General features: G+C 39.1%; 1 protein-coding gene across 1 annotated transcript; it reads left to right on the top strand.

Moving 5' to 3' along the window:
• Window positions 1-918: 918 nt before the first annotated feature.
• LOC103800433 (putative COBW domain-containing protein 7) lies at window positions 919-3877 on the top strand (the record flags this gene model as incomplete). The annotated part of the gene is made up of 4 exons (XM_009072811.1): window positions 919-1003; window positions 1103-1168; window positions 2977-3106; window positions 3795-3877. Coding segments are annotated over 4 exons (364 nt in total), but the record flags the coding sequence as incomplete, so codon positions are not given.
• Window positions 3878-14328: the final 10451 nt, after the last annotated feature.

The raw sequence follows: 14328 nt of genomic DNA, 5'->3' as shown, positions 1-14328 counted from the left end.
TGGTGTTCAAAGCCAGGCTGGATGAGGCCTTGTGCAACCTGAGCTAGTGAGGAGGTGTCCCTGCCCATGGTGGGGAGGGTTGGGACTAGATGATGTGTAAGGTCCATTCCAACCCTTAAATTCTATAATTCTAATTCTACTATCTGTATTTAGTTTAACACTCACATATTTGAGTCTTGATGACTCTTGATGAGGCATAAATGAGAGCAGAACAACTCTCACATTAGGCTGCAAGTCGTCATTGGATGATAAAGTGTGCTTATCATGTTCATGTAGAAGGAAGATTAACAGAAGCAAACTGCACTGTGTGTGGAGCACAGTGAACTTTTGTTTGTCATGTTTTGAAGCTGCTTTGTGCTTTAATTTTTTTCCTGTAAGTTAGTCATCCGAAAGTAATTGTTTGAAAGTATTTTACATTGTAAGGAAAGTAAGTCTCTCTGTACTTCCATGACATTGAGAGGTTATAGTGACAAAAATAAATTGAAGTCTGTTTATAAAAAGCTCTTCATAAGAGGCAAGTACAGATGGGTGAAAACTGCATTGATTATTTTTTGTCTGATAAAATTGTGATGAAGATCAGTGTGCCAAGAGAATAGCATTCTTAACCATATATGAAAGATTGAGCTTACGAGCCTGTAATAATTAAAATTCCTAGGCTTTCTTTGAGAGAAAACATCACCTACCACATAATTCTATGTGGTAGAAGCTAATGGCATTAAACTCTTCAAAGTATTGCATATACCTCTTAAGTGCACACCCAACAGAACCAACAAGTAGAGCATACTGTAGCAAATTACAGCAGAACAGAAACAGATTCATTTTTTTAATTTAACATGATTATATAATTGCTGTTTTATGAGGCCAAGTTTTTGAAATGACTGTAATGAGATGTTTATTCAGTTTGGTTATAATAAACAGATCTTTTCACTTGCAGGGTATAATTACAGTAACATTTGAAGTTCCAGGAAATATAAAAGAAGAAGACCTAAATCTCTTTATTCAGGTAAGTAAGATATTGCTGTCAACTGAAAAATCATTGTGGCTTTTTATAGAAACTCATCCCATGATATTTTGTTTATGAAAACATCTATTCTTTTCATAGAATCTTCTGTGGGAGAAGAATGTGAAAGATAAGATTGGGCTCACCATGGATGTCATAAGACTGAAGGTTAGTCAGAAATTACCAGCTTGTTTTGTGCTTTTCTTCCTTACACCAAAAAAACTGTAGTGTGCTATCAGTTACAGACCTATCAAAAGTGGTGCTACTGGATCACTGCAGCAGAGTATATGAAATGGAGAATAGCTAGTTGTCATTGTACCATGAACAACTTAAAAGGAGGTAGCTGGCAGAGGACCAAACATAGATCCTACTTGGTTTGAATGGAGAGTGCAGATGTACAGTCCCAAACATCGGTGACAGAGTTAATAATCATGACATAGGTTAATCACTTTTCAAGTTTCACCTCCATTTCTTTGTAAGGTTACATCCCTCTCACATAAAAGTTTCCTTATCTAGGGTTTGATACTATAGACTGGACCCTATAGATTACTAGATGTTATTGGAGTTGTTGCCATAATATGCAGAAGTTGAATTTGTATAACATGGGAGTGCAATACTAGTTGTGGTCTACACTCAACTTTTGCAGTATTGTCAGACTGCAGCCTTAAAGATGCAGCTCATAAGTAATCAACTTCGTGGGCACTTTGTATATTTTCCAGTTGCATGGTTTTGAGAGGAGCAGAGGTGACAATTTAGGATTTATTCTCTTTTTCCTTATACCAAGCAGCCAGGTATATAATTTAAAAAAAATGAGAATCAAGTGTGTCATTTGGAAGGCTGTAAGAAATAAAAGTATGCTCCTGTTTGCTTTCTGAGAACAGTTGTGCATCATGGTTAGCAACATAATTATTTTCATTTCATTGGAAGGAAAGTTGTTTTCCTGCTCTTTCAGAAACAAAATTAGATATTGTTTTCTTCTGGTCTTCTCCTTCCTGACAAATAGGAGAACATAGCCACTGATGCATCTTAAACCATCTGAAAACAGTAATGCCATGCACAAATATGTTTTTGTTGTAGTGAGCATTGGAATCAAAGTAGTTCTTTAGGAGATGTGAGGCCTGTGATAAGCTGTATGCTGACCCTCAGTCACAGGCAATTACACCAAAGCAAATGAACCCAAATAATTAATTACAGAATGGGTTCCAAAGTTCGTTGCTTTTATATGTATATTTTACCTGCAGGGATAATTCTTTTAGCAGTAATAGTCATAGAATTCCAACTAAGTTGAAGTTCTGACTTTTTACATGAAATATTTTAACAGAGTTTTTTAGCTTTAGAGAAGTATAAGGCATGTTTTACAGAATGTGTTCCAGTAAAATATTTTAGAAAGTTTTATATGAAGTGCTGAAGACTGTTTTAATAGAACTTTTGCTGTGTGGGTTAATGGGCTCACTCTGACACTAGTCCCTTCTAATTCTGTTGCTAGATGTTTTACTTCACAAATGTTTGTTCCTTTTCCAGTTTTCAGAGATTATTTTTCAGAGGAGTGAATATGCTTAGCATGAGAGCTTAATCAGAATAATTTGAAATCAGACATTCTTGCTCAATTTGCATGACCTTTGCTGGCAGTCGGTCTTTCATGGACTCCCATGTCATACACCATATATCCATATATTCTAAGTGGTGTAGTAGCTAGTGACATTTTATTTTTGCTGGAGCATGCTAGGTACTTACCACACGAGGATTAAAAAGCACAGTATAGTAAAGTGTAAGTAACAGTCTTTAACAAATTAAGGAGATGTGAGAATGGGTGTTACAGGTAGAAGTGATAATACGTGATTATTTTGACTGACAGGTTCATAGTTGCCAGAAGTACTATTCCCTGCTTGGACTAGTTTCAAAGTTTTGTTTCCCCTCTTACGTATTCTATTTTTAAAGGTGTGTTAATATATCCTAACAGTTATTTTTCTGATAAGGGACTGGTATCTATTCAAGGCAAATCTCATCAGGTGATAGTCCAAGGTGTCCATGAGCTCTATGATCTGGAAGAGACTTCAGTAGCCTGGAAAGAAGATGAAAACAGAACAAATAGACTGGTCCTAATTGGTAAGAGGAAATTACATACCTCCTTGTTTGACTTTAAGAGACTGTTTTTTTCACAAGCAGTCCTGTGAGTTGTCCAGTGAAAAGCAACCAGGCTAAAGTGGCCAGAATAATTGCAGTGAGTATGTTCAACATAACCTTCAGTCAGAGGTTTATCCATCAAAACTTCCTGTAGTTTAATATTCCAGCTGAGAGGAACCTACACTATCCCTTTTAGTGGCATTAAACTAAAATAAAACAGAACACTAAGTATTTATAAATTATGTTGGCATATATTGTGATTTTTAAAATCCATAATTGGGTGGTGGAAATGGTTTGAATGTCTGATCAAATATTCAGTAACTGTAAGGAATTACAGTCATTAAAATCTGTAAAATCAGTTTTGTTTCTGAAAAGCTTCCCATGCTGAAGTTCTACATTTCTCTTTTCTACTTTATACTCTCTGCTTTGCAAAGTGTTTTACGACCAGAAATACCCTAGTTTTCCCTCCAAGATGTACAAGTAAGGGAAAAGCATGTTGTCTATGCAATCTAAGGTTATGTTGTTATCTGCAGCTTAATTTTAATGCTGCTGTTCTGACTCATTGGTATACCAAGCATTTTCTTTGCTGGGAAGACTGGCAGGTTGCTACTTGCATGCATTTTTGTAATGCACTGTAAAATACAATGAAATACTTTATTTCTCTTTACAGGCAGGAACTTGGACAAGGAGACCATCAAAGAACTATTCATAGCCACTGTGACAGAAAAATGGGGAAGTGGGGAAAAGGATTAAATTAAATGTCTGTTCTTAGTCCTGCAAGCATTTTATACAGAAAAGACTGAGTGACATGGGGTTGTTGGAGAATGGCTAAGAGAGTGGGGACATAGTTCTGGGAACGCACCTGGGGAAGGCTAAAAAGAGCAAGGACACAGTCCCCTGGGAACGCACAGACACAGTCCTGGGAAAGCACCTGGGAATGCATTGTACAAGCAAGGCTCTGGAGATAGTAACTTATATATAGATAGGGAGTAATTCAGCTGGGCAGAAGGCAGCTTAACTTGGCAGAAGGCAGGGGCAGGTTGTCCTTGAGGGTGAGACAAACAAGTTTGAGACAAACAGCTAGGAATGCAGCCAAGCCTGAGAAAGTAAGAAAGAATCCTCACAGCTGTAACCGCAAGTAGGGAGAGTACCTGAGTGCTATCTCTAGAGCTTAGCCAATTATAAGTGATTGATAGTTTTATGCTTGTCATGCACTGTGTAAAAAAGAGCCTGTCGGACAATGAAGTTGGAGCTTGCTTTATCACTCACACGGAGTCGGCCGCTTGCCTCCCCACGCAGAACTTTCCCAGCATGGGGTTATAGTAATTTCTCTGTCCTCTTGCAGTTTATACAACAGTTAAACCCTGCAGTCTTCTGAAGAATCCCAGCTGACCTACTGCTTAAAGATTAGCTCTTATGGTCCAGAATCAAACACAGTTTACCATTTTTGATGTCAGTAACATCATGTATCTGTGCAGAAATGCACATAGGCAAAAGGTGGTGTTTATGCTCTACATGAAGTATTACAGGAGAGATACGGTAAACATGTTTGAAACTTAGTGCTTTCTCCAGCTAATTCTCTTCTACTACTGGAAATGAAGCAATAGTGATTATTGCCAGTGATGTAATGACAGTAAAAAGTATTTAGTGTCTACTATTAAACTGTCTTCCATCTCTTTTCACTTGTTTTGTGGTTTTTGAATGTATACATCTGGCCCAGCTACAGGTAAACCTGGTATATAAAGGAAACTAAAAATACAGAGATAGCAGAGGCTCAAGACCACATGGAATATGTACTGTCTGCATAAAACCTATGAATGCAGTGTTTGGTGACATAGTCAGTGGGTTAAAAGATGTAGCTGAACTATATCTTCTAGGCCATGAGCCTGCCACTTCTGGATTTGAGGGGCCGGGACCAGCACATTTTCACTGTTGTTGAGGCTGCCCTGCTTCATTTGTTATGGGGTTCTGACTGCTTTGAAAACATACTTGAAGCTTTTATCTCTGTACTCATTACAGTTTAGAGTTGAACTTCCTGCCCTGTACCTTCTCCAGTATTCTTTGTTCACTCTTAGTTTCGGAAGAGTATTTTGACTACAGCTGTGTGAAAGCAAAATGAGTGAATGCAAGCAGATATGTGGAATTAAAAATGCTTCTAAACGAAATTCTTGGCCATACAATTCTGAAGAATGGACTCGTAACTACAGTGCTATATGGATGCTTGTTGGTGTATCTGGATAAGTAGAAACTTATTTTTGGCACTAGAGGTGTGTTACTTGTTCAGTACCTAACATCGTAAAAAAAGGGGCCCATTCCCTTATCACCAGTCTTAAAATTACCATTTTGCTTCTGCTAAAATACATGAGTTTGGAGTTTGTTTTCAGAAGAGTTGAGGAAGAAGTCGTTAATCTTTCACTGCCAAAACCTGGTGTCTCTTTTGATTAAAATACTTAAGTTGTGTCCAGAAAGATGGAGCTCTTCAGTCTCAGTGTGGGTAAGTCAGTAGGCATGACTTCATTCCTCACATCATGAGTAGTTTTAGGTAGTTTGAAGCAGTTTCCAGAAACTAACTTTTTCTGGAAACTAAAGCAAATTAAAAAGGAAGAACAATCTGCTTACAATGTTGCTTTCTGTTTAGCAGAGCTTGAGTGGCATTAGAGTAAAACTGGTGTGTTGCTGAGTGATACTATGACAGTTTCCTTTGGCAATTGCATCTCTTGGTGTAGAAAACTAATACATTTATCACACTGGTACTTGTTTTGGATTGCAGAAATGACACATTCCTCCATGGAAATTTGTCAAATGATTGCCGTCAATGTTATTGATTGAGTTATAAAGATCACGTAAGTGCAAAACTGTGGATAATACATTTGTATTTGTTACTGCTTTTGCTTCCATCACAGGAAAAGTGATCAGATACCTTCTATCTTATAAATACCATGTAAAGAACTCTGTTCTCTTTAGAAAAATTAGTCTCCGAAGTGCCCAACTTATCGTTAATTTTCCATTTGGAAAAAAAGTTCAGAGATTTAATAAGAAGAGCTTCAACCATGAGTTATAAGTGAAAAAACCATGGATGACTTACACATGGTCATGTTTTAGATGCTTATTTTAAAAATATTTTCTCACTCACCACACACTCCAAAATTCCCATGATGGCTGTCAATATACTGGTTTGGTTTTTTGTTGCTGTAGCGGCGCATCTCTGGCAGCTGGAAATCTGTATAGCTCATCTTGATGCTACTCATTTTTTCTCTACAGGACTTTGCCTGCATTGCTTGCAGTGGTAGTGTCAGAGGAATTTTAGTTGGTGTGCACTGCTTTGTTTCTGCTTATCTCCTGTGTACTGCCTGCATATTTCCAGGGAGCCCCTTGGATGGAGAGCAAGCAGCTCGTGGGCAGGGTGAGAGTGTGTACCCTTTTGTCCTCACTGGGTGCCAGGATGGCCAGTGCTTTGTCCTCCATTCTGTTTGCACATAATGACACTAGTAGCACAGCCAAAGACCTCGTCTTTATCTTCTCCCGTGAAGACCACTGTTTTCTTTTTTTTGGGTATTTAACTAACTTTTTCTGGTCTGTTCTTTCGTGTCCAACCTGGGTTGCTAGGCCTTGTTTTTGTATCGTGCCAAAATGAAAAGAGGAGGACAGGTCAATGACAGAGCTCCAGTAAAAACTGCCCATAGTGAACCGATTGCAGTACTTGTGCTACAGGGAGTTACATCAAGGATGTCCTCAAGGAACTGGAATTGGGTTAAAGTGAGCTTGTGCAGGAGGCTGGAGGGGGCAGGCAGGCACCACTTAGCCCTGTCCTGGGGTTGTGGTGGTGTGGATGGTGGGATGCAGCTGAGGGATGCTAAAGGTGGGGTGAGGAGGGGTCCGGTGAGGAAAAGCGTTAGCATTTCTCCTTGTACAAGTCCCAAGAAGGGCACTGGGGGAGTGAGCCACACCTTCTCATGAAGTAATGGTGGCCACCAACACTTGCGCTTGCTTCCCACCCGAATAACTCTCAGGATAACAATGCTTCATTCCCCGCCATTAAGACACACAAAGCACTAAATACAAAGTGATCTCATCAACAGACGCATTTCCTTCCCTAGCAAGGGCAGAGGAGTTTCTTTCCTAGAGGCAAATTGCAATGATTTAATCAACTTTAATGTACCAAACATCTGCAGAAATCAGCTTTCCAAACCAGCACTTTTCTCCACTGTATTCTGCTTTCCACATGTTTGAATAAGCTCCATTAAACTTGACACTGACAGAAATTATCTCCTTGCACTATTGTGCCATTTGGGTTTAATCTTAAGGAATTACCCAGGGAGATGGATGGACAGATGGATGATTGTGATTTAATTTTTCTGTTTTATTATGCCCTTTAAAATTTAAGCAGTTCTGAATTTGGTACACTTCCACTAGATTCATACTTTTAATCCTTATGTATAACTTCTCACTGCTCTGGATAAGGTTGTTGTCTGTCTCAACCCCTGTAGGCAGGATTGTGGCCAGAGGGGACAGAACAGGTAGAGTTGGGGTCCCAGAAGTGTCCATTGTTTCTTCTTCCCTCAGATCCACTTGAGGATAATTTTTTCTATCTTTGCTATCATGCCTTTCTCATCCTGCACTGCTGCATCTTCATGTTGCATCCCAATTTCCTATATAAATTATATATATTTTATATACTATACACAGGTTCAGACCTGCATTATTTTATGTGATTGTGGGTGCACTGTCCATAGCAGTGGGGTCCCACTGCTAGGCCTATGCCCCACCTATTACACTCTCTGCCTGTATTCCTCTACACCACATCCTTGTCTCCAATTCTCAAGGCTGCTGATACTGTTTCTCTGTATTACTTCATTGTGTTACAGCTGTAAGTATCTCATTCTACACAGAATAGCACCTTGTTACTGCTAGCTGTAAAAACTATGGTTGTAGCATATAATGATCCAAAAAAGAGTAAAAGAAATTAGCAATTTGCACCTGGCCAGAGAAACTGCTGTCACAAGTAAACCAAAACCCACAAAATTTCAGGCAGGTTAAGAAAAGATTGGCCAGACCAGGTGTGACAAACCTCAGCCCTGTGGTCCTGCACACTTGATGCTGTTACTGGCAGTGCTAGTGCCATGCTGCAGGATGACATGATTACATTCCTGTTCCAATGCCCTATATATGCTCCTTCTGTTCTTCCAGACATGGCCATGTGGGCAAAGGGAGGAAAAAGGCAATCCAAGTCTGGCTTGGGTCAGCGGTTTCAGAGAGACAGCCTGCTTGAGGCATTACGCCTCCAGTGCATCTTTGACTGCGTTCATGGACATCCATAGAAATTCTGTGAAACGAATGGAGCTGTCATAGATCAAGCATTAAGCACTCTAGGATATGTGTTGCATGTTAAGGATGAGTAAAACACCACTAGTATTTACTTACAAATACTGGAATAAAGGGAGTTTTTACTGCACTGCTCCCAGTCTTTAATAGAGAGTCCCACTGACCTTACTGTCCCCACGCAACTAGTCCAAAATACCTAGTAGTTTCACATTGCTCTCTTAACAGGATTCCAATCTGTTGCATCTCTTTCAATTTAATAATTCCAATCTGTTAATCTACAAGGAGAGTTAATCTGTTAATTGGTTTTATTACTTTCTCTGTACTGTTCTTGTTTGAAATTTCTTTTTAATAGAAATGAACAGCTAATAATGATTTTTATACTCATAAAATTAGTATTTTATATTTTATCATTTCATTTAAATGCAACAGGAAAGACTACATTTCTCTGTTTTGTCCAGTGCAGAATTTTGTCTTAATTCACAATAAGTTGCTCAGAATCACAGCATCAAGTCTTTCCTTACGGAGAAAGTTTATTTAAAAACCCTGATACTACAATTAGCTGGTAATGTATAACCACATAATGCTATTCTAACAACATAAAGAGGCCTGGTTGTTTTAAACTGATATGGCTGCCATCAACGTATTGGGGGCTATCTGAACAAAGGCTTGACATTCATATGACATTTAGACTGTGTTTTCTAGGAGGACTCAGTCATAACCACATAATTGCAGAATCATAAAAAATAGTTTGGTTCAAAAGGGATCCTTAAAGGTCATCTAGTCCAACCCCCAGCATTGAGCAGGGGCATCTTCAGCTAGATCAGGGTGCTTATAAAAAGTACCCTGACTAAACAAATCTTCTTAAATCATAATGCTTCTATTTGCTTTGTAAAAATTCTGGTACTTGTTCTTGAAAACATGCCTGTGAAATCAGAAGCTGCCCTAGAGGAATTGGAGAAAGGTGAGTAATAATCAAAACTGACACAGGTTCTGGAGTTCTGGTTTGTAAACAATAATATCAGGAAGCCTAATATCTCAGAGGACAATTCCTCAAGTTAGGACTGTAAAGCAGAATGGTACTCAGGCTGATTCAGTTTACTACCCAATACGTGACTTTTACTCATTGAAGAACTCTTTTGTTTCCAGAACTCTTTTGTTTCCAGGGGAACAAGAATTTGTTTCCAAATGGGAATTTATCCCAGCTTCTCACTTGACACAGAATTTCTTTGCCTGTTTTTGCCTTCTAGTAATCGATCTGCTGACAGGTAAGAAGATGTCACAGTAAAAGAGTATTTGCTGTCATCTAGCGGTAACATCTATTTCAACAACTGTTAGCTCTGCAACAGTGCAAGTAGTCTTCAAGGAAATTCTATATCTGATTTTGGTTTTATGCTCTCGGTAATAAAGGAGAGGATAAAAAACTTGCATCCCTTTACTGATGACTAGTGAGATTTTTTTCTCCCTTGAAAATTCTTTCTTCTAAAACTAAGAGAATACTGACTTCATGTTTTTGATGAAGGACTTTGCTGACATCATTGCAGATTGAATTATGGTGTCAAAGGTGCCTGAGAAAGTAGGTTTTAGTTTTCCACCTCCACCACCATAGGAAGAGGGTTGAGCTTTAATCACAATCTTGAAAAACTGTTTTAAGTACTGAGTGTTATTCCCCCCCCCCGAGATATTCCTGATACTACGGGATGGACAGTGACACATGAAATCTTGAAGTATCTCTCAAATCATCTTTATTCTCATCTGTAATCTACTACTCAAGTAGCAGGAAAGGGTAGGATGGATGAGAAATGATGCTATGTCATAATATACTGTTAAGAGAACATGAAGACAAAGTGTTGTGGGTTCCTCAAAGACCCACTTCCAAGTCGAGGCTCTTTTTAACTATCTCTGTTATAACAATGTGTATTATAAAGAAGAAAATTAAATTGTCATATTTTATCAACTATGCTTCCAGCACCTTCCATTTGAATGTGAGCTCAGGAAGACTGAAAGACAAGCTTGTAAGCTTTGGACCAAGATCACCCCACAAGAGTTATTTTGTGTTAAGGCAGGGATAGCTTCAACACTGGAGAAAAACTAAAAAAAAAAAGTCCAGAAAACCCAGGAAACTGCCAATTTTGTAGGGTGTTTAATGATTAATCATGTGGCCCTGAAGAGACTGGAAAGGATTTGACATCATTGATATAATCTGATTCAAAGTAAAAGCTGACAGGCAAAGGCTGACAGGAGCAAGTCAAACCTCCACCCTCAGTGAAAGAGGTAGGTAGAAATAGCCCTCTAATTCTGTGCAAGAGAATAATCCTGGGAAAAAGGACGTGTAATTCTAGAGTGAATGCATCAGCATGTTACTTCTCTAAAAGCATTGTGGTCTAAATATGGCAGACTAGTTCAAGGCAGTACCACAACAGATTCATTTTTGCTGTCGTAGGCTCCAAAGACCTCAACTCAGATGTGGACTGCAGTTATAAATATATACATTAACTCAGTGTCTCTGGAAATCTTAAGGAAATGCTCTACTTAACACCTGCAATTAATTACTTTATTTTAGCTAGCTTTTTATTACAATAGCCAGGTACAGCCACACTCATTTTGCACAGGACTTCAAACTTTTGTTCCACTTAGACAGAACCTAAATAAGAAAATCTGAAGTTACCCCAGATTTATCTGAGACCAGACGAAATGTCAGGCAAGATCAGGAGTGGAAGGCACACAAAAACTGAGAAGCTGGTTTGTCTGACAAGTTTCCAAAGGCATACGTCCAAATGGTTATCCCTAACTAAGCACCCTTCCTGGCTTGCAGGTCGTGAGAAATGAGAGCGAACTTGAAAGAGATGAGCCAGAGGATACGTAGGATGAAGAAGGGAAAAACAAATCAGAATTTTCCTGTGAACAGAGCCTCACAGAAGTCAAGACAGAGCAGACATGCTCACAGAAGGAGGCGCTGCTTGACCACTTTTTACATCTCACGAAGGCATCTGCAGCTAGGCAGGGTTCTCGGTGGTTAATCTCTTGAGGCATCTTGAATTTATACCTTTGACTCATTTTGTGTGATTTTTCTCTGGACTTTAGTCAATGGCTCCTTCTGAATTGGTTTTATCATTTTAAAGCACTGCATTTATGTCTGTCTAACCTCCTTGGTGGCCAAAGAAACAGTCACTTGGATACAAAAAGGTTGTTTAGCAGACATGGTATGTTTGCTCTAAGAAATTATTCTTTTCATCAGCTACTGTCAGAAGATAAAACAAGTTTCTTGGCAATATCAGTTTGGCAGGTAGAATTTAGAGTATGTATGCTGAAAAATTACTTGACCCTCAACACGAGAGAGAGGAGGACTCTTAGCAGGAGAAAAACCTCAAGTGCTTCGTTCAAAAGTATTCCCTTAAATGGCAGGGTCAGAAACAGCCAGCATAGTGAAGTTAACTATGCCTTTTTCAGTGAGTGCAAAAACCCCCAAAGTAAACCTTTAAGCAGCTATGCAAAGTGATCAAATCCATGATATAGACACTTATTAAGGAATCACTGGATTTCTGTCTAGGACCCTCCCCTAAAACAGGGCTTTTTAATCCCTAGGTCTCAAAGTGCTTTCTAGAAGTGCAGTGAACTTGGTTGGTGAGATGAGGGAAACTTACAAATAAAACCTTTATTTATTTATTTATTTTTGTGTTCCTGTGTAGTTTCAGTTTTGTGTTCTTGTCAAGAAACACTGTGACTCAGAGCAGGGTGATGACATTTTGCTTTTCTTACCAAAGCCAGTACATATAAGACAAGGAATCCTTATACCAAACAATCATTATGTTGACTGTGTACCTTCCTTCAGCTGTGTTTGTTACCAGAAAGGGTGCCAGGGGAACATTTCTTCCTCTGTGTTTTTAACCTTTTTATATGCTTCCATTAATATTAAAAATCATGTGCTTTTCAGAAGGACGGGCAGTAGATCTCTCCTAAAAATTCAGTGTCTGCTTCATGTACTAATCTGTTAGTACAGCAAGAAAGCCATCAGGTTTTCTGTTACCTTTACTACCTAGCATCCCTGGGCTGGTAGATAGGTAGGCAGGATATACTTGAGAATGCATATCTCATTTCTGTAGTATCACTGCCCAGCTTCCAGGATCAAACCATTGTGTCTCAGCTGAGATTTTAATTTTACTCAGTAATTCCACCACAGAGAAGAATGGACATAGACAGAGAACATGTTTGCTTGTAAGGAGTGGACTTGAGACCTTGAAGTACTTTGTCCACCAGGATTCTGCAGTGTACAAGTGGGTCATGATGTGGAGGAGGCCATTCAGTTGGCAATATCTGTAAAGCATATTTTGCCATAGTTAGAGAACATAATGTCATCCAAGAATTACAGCCTGGAAGGCTTAATCACGTCACTCTCATTGGGTGCAGTGGTGGTACCTATTTCTTGGACCTCTGAAAATCAGACCTGCAATCTGCAGGACTGCAGTAATAGAAACATAGAATCCTAGAATTTATGGGTTGGAATGGACTTTAGAGATATTTAGTCCCAACCCTCCCTGCCATGGGTAGTGACACTTCCCCACTAGAACAGGCTGCACAAGGCCTCATCCAGCCTGGCTTTGAATGCAGTCAGGGTCGGGGCAGCCACCACATCCCTGGGCAACCTGTTCCAGTGTCTCACCACCCTTATAGTCAAACACTTTCTTCTAGTATTTAACTTAAATTTCCCCTCCTTCAGTTCAAATCCATTAACCTTGTCCTATCACTGAAGTTCCTAACAAGGAATGGTTTGTAGGTTATGTTTTATTCTTTGCATATCATGTGCTGGAATACCAATCATATGGATAAAATTTCCACTCTTAACTCATGACATAATTGATAAATCACCATAAATGGAAGTGCAAGGCTTCCACAGTGCATTTGGAGTAAGTTCCTGCTAAATCAGGCCTTGACAACATGGTGCTTACTTGGCAGTACAAACAGCTTCTTAAAGAGAACATATCTATCTCTGTCACATAGTCTAGCAAGACTGTGGTGACTGTACACTTAATTGTACATAAGGTAAGATTAACTTATTCTCAAACTCTGAATATTCTGTGAATTTTCCAGTTAGAAAAAGAGTATAAATCTCTTGAAAGTGGGCAAAACTAAAGGTGGGAATCATCCTTCCATATTCAGCATTTCTATACAGAGCTTATGTTGGACTCAGAGATTCTGTCACTTCCCGAGCAGGAGTTTAATTGCAAAATGTTAACACTTGAGAATGTTAGTATTTTAGATGGCTCAAGTATATTTCCAGATTTTGTGATGAACTCACACACAATACATTCAATACCTCTGGGGTTTTTTTGGATTGCACCTCTGCTACATTCATTCTGGACTAGATTGAAGCATATTTATGGTGTAGCAGGAGGGGATCATACCACTAAGTGTCCTCTCCAACTGCCTTCTACTCCCACCAGAATCACAGAATATTCTGAATTGGAAGGGTCGTACAGGATCATCAAAGGCCAACTCCTGGCCCTGCACAGGACAGCCCAAAGAATCACACCATATGCCTGAGAGCATTGTCTAAATGCTTCTTGAACTCTGGCAGGCTCTTGAACAGAGTTCAAAAAAGGAGACCACTAGGCTATGTACCTCTTTCCTGTCCCTATCTTTTCCCTTACTCAACCCCATTATAACTCTTTCCATCCTTGAATCATGTTACTTCCCAATCCATACTTAATTAAATGACAGCAACAAACATTGCATGTGCTGACAGTTCATCATTCTAGCCTAAACTTTCTGGTATTAATTTATTTTTAATCCCCACATAGAAAAAAAAATCTTGCATCTGTGTGTAAATGTAAACTCAAGTGAATAATACAGACTTTCTTCCCAGAAGATGCTCTCTGCAGATGTCC

The sequence above is a fragment of the Acanthisitta chloris genome, unplaced genomic scaffold, assembly GCF_000695815.1.
Source record: "Acanthisitta chloris isolate BGI_N310 unplaced genomic scaffold, ASM69581v1 scaffold19140, whole genome shotgun sequence".
Taxonomy (NCBI): domain Eukaryota; kingdom Metazoa; phylum Chordata; class Aves; order Passeriformes; family Acanthisittidae; genus Acanthisitta; species Acanthisitta chloris.
The sequence above is the reverse complement of the archived record's forward strand: the minus strand, read 5'-3'. Positions and strand labels throughout refer to the sequence as shown.